Source organism: Callospermophilus lateralis, chromosome 2 (assembly GCF_048772815.1).
Source record: "Callospermophilus lateralis isolate mCalLat2 chromosome 2, mCalLat2.hap1, whole genome shotgun sequence".
NCBI classification, from domain to species: Eukaryota; Metazoa; Chordata; class Mammalia; order Rodentia; family Sciuridae; genus Callospermophilus; species Callospermophilus lateralis.
Window position 1 is genome coordinate 195,202,319 of NC_135306.1, and position 7,895 is coordinate 195,210,213.

Consider the following 7,895-nt stretch of genomic DNA (forward strand, 5'->3'; position numbering starts at 1 on the left):
CACAGGATCAATATGTCAATAACTGTGCACTTGGTATAACTGCATGATCTTTAGGACTTCAGGCATGTTGAATGAAGATTATAAGATTAGCAAGGTCAAGGGATGTTGAAGTCAATAAATAATACATTAGGAGCACACAGTATATAGTTGACACAGAATAAATATACAATAAACAGTGGCTCGTGGAGTGCATCTTTTTTTTTTTTTTTGGAGGGAGAGATTTGTTATATTGATAAAACCAACTCTGATGAAATAAGACCCATTTTCAGGCATTTATCTTCAATATAAATTCAAACACTTAGATACACATCCAATGCATATTTTTGAGTGGGTAGGGTGGGGGAGAATTTCTATTTCATTGAGTGCACTACAAAAGGATAAGAAATATTTCTCCAAATATGTAGATCTTTACTCATACTTATTAATTTTTTTCTTTATTTATTTTAATGGACACAAATTGATTGTACATATTTATGGGAACAGTTTGATTAGAGCAAAGTAATCAGCATTGCCTGTCACCTCAAATATGTATTATGTTTTTGACTTAGGAAAACACAAAATCATCACTACCAGTTTTTTAAAAATACACAGTCAATTGGTTTCAACTCTGGTTATCCTAAAGTAGGAGCTATGCTGCCTATTTTAGGGCACCGCAGCTCTCCTTCCACCCCACTTTTCCCAGCTTTAGGAACCACGGTTCTTCTCTTTAGTTCTGTGAGATCTGCTTATTTAGCTTCCACTTAAAAGTAACAACAGGTTATTTGCCTGCTAATGTTTGCATTATTGTAATGTTTTAGATTAAAAAGTAGTCTTTTCAGACATTTTAGAAAATGTACTGACATATTAATCTAGTAAAGATAATTCTTGCAGTTACAGTCACAGCTCATAGATATAGAATGTAACATTCATTATTTCCACAACACATTACTAAAAAGCCAAGGTATAAACATTAAGCCTAAAAAAGAGACTAAGCCACAGAATGGAGTCTTTAGGATTAATTGTTTAATTGTTCCTATGTGCATTCTATATTTTAATTAGTATTAGATTTTTGCCTCATAATTGTTCAGAAAAATCTAAGTGGCTAAGCTCTGAACTGTAGCACTTGACACTGTAGTTTGTCTCTACCTTAAATTGTGCTAAACCACTGAGACAACAGAAAAGGAAGCAAGGTAGCGCAGGCATCCATTTGGAAGCACACCAGTGGTTGTTTTATATTGTTGTATTGTATCCAGATATTTATTAGAGAATTTTTTTCTCAAATTACAGAAGCATGTCCTGTATGTATGTGTGTGTGTGTGTGTGTGTGTTTGTGTATGTATGATCTGTATCTACATCTCTTTATATATATTTGAAATATATATGTCATAAGTATAAATGATTAAACATTTAGGTTAAGCTAAAGAGCAACATTGAGTGACAAAAAAAGGCTATGAATTCTGAGGAAATTTATCTATTATTGTTGATTAACATCCTGGGTCAAAAATATGGTTAAAAAAACCTGTAAGTAAACAGCACAAAGAACAATAGAATAGAGGTAAGGGAAGGGAGGACAAAGGAGAGGAGGGATGGGGGAGCACTGGGGACAGATAAAGCAAAGTATATCCCATGCTTTTTATGTTTATATCAAATGAACCCTATTATTATCTGAAACTAAAAAGAATTGATGAAATATGGTTGATTTAAAGAAATAATAGGCAGGGTAATCACAAATAGTACTTTATTCTTTCAATGTGCAATAACAATATTTAGAAACCATCAGGACAAATGCAGTCACATTCAACTTCTACCTGTAGGAGACTGTGAATTTAAATCTGACATCAGTAAATGCATAGAGATTGGGGAGGGCTGGGCCTGTGGCAGGGCCATTAATGGAGACCTTACAATGGGTTGCAAATTTAAATTAAGATTCATTTTTTTGGTAGTGTGTTGCTTCCATCTTTGCAATTGAATTTCCCTCAAATCTCACATCCTCTTTCTGAACCATTCGATAATGGAGAGTCTTATGTTTGTTAATTATGTTCAATTATAAATATTCTTATAATTATATCCAGATATTTATTGCAGATTAAGGTTTTCTCACTGTAATATTTTATTTTCTGGCTTGTGAAATTATATTTAAAATATTAATACAAGTGAAGGAGTAATTATTATATTTTTGTTTCTTTCTTGACTTGCTGCAAAATCTTTTACCTTTATTTCTTTATATAATTAATTATATCATTAAGTAACATTTAACGATTTAAAATTCTAAACCTTGTATTTGTGAACCATGGAGCAGAGCATATTCTTCATGTTAGATTTTTAACACTAATATTAAGAATTACTTTCATTTGGGAAAGAAGGGATTGTTTCATTTATATTAAACAGCATTTTAGTCATGCAATGGTTTTGCTCTTAGACCACTCAGAAAACAGAAGTGTAGGGATAAGATGTCTGTAATTATTAGATGACTTTAGGGTCCTGTCTTCAACTTCCCACTCCATTGGTTCCTGTTACACAATGAAGCAATCTGAAGAAGGCTTGGATACAGGTGGGTCTGAGTCCACAATAACATAGTCAGGGGCTACTGGAGACATTTAAATGTACAGTGCATTTAAAATATTAATTCTTCAGTGCTAATGAACGTGAGTGTTTTTATGTATATGACTTTATCTGATTTACACAAGAAACCTATTTGTAGACATTGCACCCATAAGTACCAGAGGTACAACTAGAATCTTACAGAATTTTAAGGATTTTAAGTAACCTGATCCATGCTATAGAATAAACAGAAGGAACTGTATTTGAACCCATATCCACTGATGTTCTCATTCATTTTCTTTCTTTGACTTTCTTACTTTGGTGCTAGGCTAAGATGAACACTGCTGAATGATGTATTGCTATTCTTTATTCTGTAATAAGTATTTTCTACCTGATCCAATGAACTTACAGATGCTCTTTTATGTTATTGCTTTCTTTTAAGTGGCTATAAAGTTCAAAATACAGACATTGGTCAGGAAAGACCTGAGAACTCAATGGAAATGATTGTTTTAAAGTATGTGAACAAATAAGTATTAATTTACATAAATATATATTAGTTATGTAAAAATTTTAAATTGTTTCTGGGAGTCATAGAAATCATTTTTTTTTATTCTCACATAAACCCATTATATTTCTATTAACCTTTTTAAAATACATATATATGTAGAAAATTTAATATGGACACACACATATGCTATTTCACTGATTCATTTTGATTATACATACAGGTGAGGACACATCATTCTTTGAAGCTCTGTCTGTCTGTGGACTGTGATATCAATAGTTCAAGTAACTATGTGGATGTTTCACGGAAGAGCATTCTGCAAACAAGGCAGCTGGTTTCTTTAAGTGAGTATATAATAACTACAATTGGTTAGTTTGTAACCAATTTGTAACCTTATGATGGTCATCATAAGCAACATTTCCACTCTTTCAAATTTGACCCTCATGATAACCCTTGGAGATGAGCTGGTAAGCTATAAATGAACATTTCCATCTGACAATAAGAAAGTCTCAACAATTTGAAACATTCATCTTGAGTTATACTTGATCAGAGTAGGTCATGTAAGCATTGGCAAATGATTGATTAAGCCTCTAGACTATGGCTGACAGCTAACCTATTCTCTTCCTTAGCTATGTGGTTGCTGCTGGTTTGCATGTTTAGAGGATCAGATGTAGATTCTCATTCCTCAGCATTTGTTGGATCTCCTTTATCAAGGTGCTTCATTGAAACATGAACAAAGAATCAGAGGCTTTAAGCTTTACAAGTGGATAGAAATTCTAAAAAGATCAGCCTGCATTGAAGTCTCTGATAGAAAATACAAACCCCATCATTTCCTTGTTGATCCAGTGGAAATGCCTTGGATGTGAGGGCAGAGGTGGTGTGGGTGACATCCCATGTCAAGCATCTTCTGTTTGCTTGAACTTACATTTTTTAAACTTGAGTTTCCCGTTAGTAAAATTAAGATAATAACACTTAAACCAGATTAGCTCCTAGATAGTGAGCCCTGAGCTATGGCTGGCCTTGATTACTTGATTTTGTTCTTAGTGATAATATTTCAATAGGTAGTACTCATACAATAATAAAAGTTTCATGAGGACTATAGCATCTGGGCATACTCCTCTAATTTCAGAAGCTCAAGAGGCTCAGCCAGGTGGGTCATAATTTCAAAGCTGGCCTCACCAATTTAGCAAGGCCCTAAGCAACTTAGTGAGACTCTGTCTCAAAATAAAAAATGAAAAACCGCTGGGAGTGTGTCTCAGTGGTTAGCAACACAGGCTTCCATTCCTGGTACCAAAAATTCAAAACAGAAAACAAAACTGTCATAAGTACATATCAGCTTTTTGGTTTTACTTTTAAAAACTAGTCTGATGGTTGTTTTGTTTTTGTTTTTTGTTTTTATATACTTGCAGATTTCTATCATCAGTTTTACTCTATTTCAAGAGAAATCATGACAAACCAAAGCTTTATAACTGAATTTATCCTCCTGGGGCTTTCACAGAATCCTACTATTCAGAAAATAGTATTCATTGTGTTTTTGTTGGTCTACATTGCAACTGTTGGAGGCAACATGCTGATTGTAGTGACCATCCTCTGTAGCCCTGCACTGCTGGGCTCCCCCATGTACTTCTTCTTGGCATTCCTGTCCTTCCTGGATGCCTGCTTCTCCTCTGTCATCACACCAAAAATGATAGCAGACTCCCTGTACAAGAGGAAAACCATCTCCTACACAGGATGCATGATTCAACTTTTTGCTGAACACTTCCTCGGTGGAGCAGAGATGATTATCCTCACAGCCATGGCCTATGACCGCTATGTGGCCATTTGCAAGCCTTTGCACTACTCTGTCATCATGAACTGGAGACTCTGTGGCATCCTGGTGGGGATGTCCTGGACAGGGGGCTTCTTGCATTCCATCATACAGATTCTCTTTACTTTCCAGCTGCCCTTCTGTGGACCTAATGTCATTGATCACTTCATGTGTGACCTGTACCCATTACTGGAGCTGGCCTGCACTGACACTCAGGTCCTAGGTCTACTGGTGTTTGCCAGCAGTGGGTTACTCTGTATCATCAACCTCTCCTTGTTGCTTGTTTCCTATGGTGTCATCTTGTTCTCCCTGAGAACACACAGTGCTGAGGGGCGGAGGAAAGCTCTGTCCACCTGTGGATCTCACATTGCTGTTGTGGTTTTGTTATTTGTCCCATGCATATTTATATATGCAAGACCTCCTTCTGCCTTCTCTTTTGATAAAGAAGTGGAAATATTTTACACCATCCTGACTCCATTGCTGAATCCTTTGATTTATACTTTGAGAAATAAGGAAGTGAAAAATGCCATGAGGAAATTATTGAAGACTGTTGTTGATTTATGATAAAAAAAATATATTACAGTTAAAAATATAAAGTATAAAAAACTTAGTATTTATTTAGATAAACACTCAAATACTTTTTTTCATGTTTCTGATATAAAAAGAAATCACATGATTTTAAGGGGAAATTACTGTGTGGGGAAGTTAAAACGTTTTCAATTGGAGATCAGACTTTTACTAGGTGTTGCCTACTTAATACTCTCATATGTAACTCAAAGATAGTTCAATTTTATACTTTCTTATGTCTATTAAGACTGTGGTATAAATTGTGAGAATTTTTTTCATAAGCTTTGAAGGAAAGTAATCTTTATGAAAGAAAATATTAGAAATTAGGAACATTTCAAGCAAAAAAAACCAATTTCTCTGAGCTGAAATCAGTGATTCTGATGTAAAACATCAGGAGTTAGCAAACAGAAAAAATTCAGAAAGAAAAGTTCTCAAGGCACCCACATCATTTCAATTCTTCTTAGTGGTAAACTATTACCATCTGCTACAGTTGAGTCTCTTCTTGAATTTGAGAGATAGAATCTGATTGGTCCAATCCTGCCTATGGGGTGATCCCCTTGGGTCAGGTGGACACCTCATACCAATCAGCTATGGTACAGAAGTTGGAACAATTCCTCATGGAAGTGATCAATGAGGGTCTTTTGTTCTATTACAATTAGAAGCAAATCCTGAGACACCGCACTATTATCTGTACTAGTTTAAAGTTAAAGGTATAAGGAACACACTTTCCTCGTGACCCTGCAGAGGGAATAGAACCCAGAAGAATGAGCTATAAAAGCAGACTGTTGCCATATATAACTTATTAGAATAAAAAATAAGTAAGTAAGTAAGTAAATAAATAAATTAATTAAAAAAATACTACTTAAACTACTTAAAGGTTAATGATAAGCCTAAGGAAATTACCACACATTATTTGTGAATGTTAGTTTAAAATTATTATGTCTGTTACACATAACTGTATATTTAGATATGTGACAGCATGTACCCTTTAAAAATAAAATGCAAAATATGTTAAAAAGAAGGCAGATTTTCAAAAAAATATTTAATTACAATTTACTTGGTGATTTTTATTTCCCTGATTTCATATAGCAAAGTGCAAGTAATTCATTTTAGCAATAATCAATAAGAATATCATTAAAATTTATAAACACATTTACTGTTGTTACTATATCTATTAGACTCAGATTGTCAAGTGCCACATGCAGTGAAGTTATTGAGAATTAAATATTTTATTTTTTCCCTAGCTAAAAAAAAAATCACTGATAACATTCCAGAGAGTATTGTCAGCAAAATAATAATAATAATGATAATAAATTGTCTTTATTTTACTCTATTTAATCTTATAGGCCATCACTAAAGTATAAGAGTATATGATGTTACTTTATTCCTCATGGTAGACATGCAAAAAATACATGTGATTTCATTTATCACTCATTGAAAAAAAATGTCCATGAAAGATTAAACTGTGAATCTGCAATCTCTCCTGGACAATGTGGGTGCCCTGCAGCAGACCAAGAGTGTGACAAGGCTCAGAAATGACAGCATGCTTCTCCTTTGCCTTTCCCTTTCTTCACATCTGCAAATCTTAAAAGAAGGGGTAGCTTCTTCATGTCCTCTCCCTTCCAAGGTCCTCATATTTCAGTTTATTTGTCTCTAAGAATTAGCTCAAGAAATGTGGATTTGCTAGATTAGTTCCATTGCCTTATGAATCTGTAAAGCCAAGATTTGAAATGTAGCTGTAGGGTAAAGCACTATTCTGGCCAATGGATCAGTACCAATTCATGTTTGCTCCATCATATGCTCAAATTCAAACAAGTTTTTTTATTATTATTATTCTAATGCCTAACATTTTATTGTGGACTCCGTAGATTTATACAAGGAGAAAAATCCACTAATATTCAGCAGGGGGATAAACAAATACTGAAAGACATCTACCAAACTCTTTTCATTTCCACTAGTTTATTGAACACCATAATTCAAAATTCTTCCCCAAACAATTGTTGCTTTGGCTTTCCATTTTGTTTTCGATATTGATTAGCTTAGGCATGGTGAAGCTCATTCCAATGCTAAAAAGCTTTTAGGCCATCTAACTGTATGCTAATTATAATTTAACCTGTTAAGGTTTCTGTAGTTATTCGAAGAGTTTTCAGAAACACATTATGTTAATGTAAATGATGTGAATTTAGAAAAAAATGTCTCTGGATATGTGAAAGCAGACAATACATGTAGAACTCGATCCTAATTTTTAAAAATTTGCTCTAATTAATTATATATGATAGTATGTGCACTTTGACACAACATACATAAATGGAGTATAATTTCTCTTTCTTCTGGTTGTCTATGATGTAGAATCACACTAGTTGTATGGTCATATATGTCCATAGGGTATTAAAGCCTGATTCATTTTACTATTCTTTCTTCAAAGATCCTAATTTTAAAATCTTTTCAGAAATGACATTTTGTGGGATGATTAGGCAGATACATTCTTGACTTTGT

The 7,895-nt window shown here is 33.9% G+C and overlaps 1 protein-coding gene across 1 annotated transcript; it reads left to right on the forward strand.

The window, feature by feature from the left end:
* Nucleotides 1–4,448: 4,448 nt before the first annotated feature.
* Nucleotides 4,449–5,396, forward strand: LOC143390442 (olfactory receptor 4C15-like). The gene has a single exon (XM_076842827.1). It carries the CDS (start codon nt 4,473–4,475, stop codon nt 5,394–5,396), a length of 924 nt encoding a protein of 307 aa, XP_076698942.1. The 5' UTR covers nt 4,449–4,472.
* The last annotated feature ends 2,499 nt before the right edge of the window (nt 5,397–7,895 follow it).

What these genes read in the sequence shown, in the direction of transcription:
- LOC143390442 (XM_076842827.1), top strand. Translation starts at nt 4,473, where the DNA reads ATGACAAACCAAAGCTTTATAACTGAATTTATCCTCCTGGGGCTTTCA.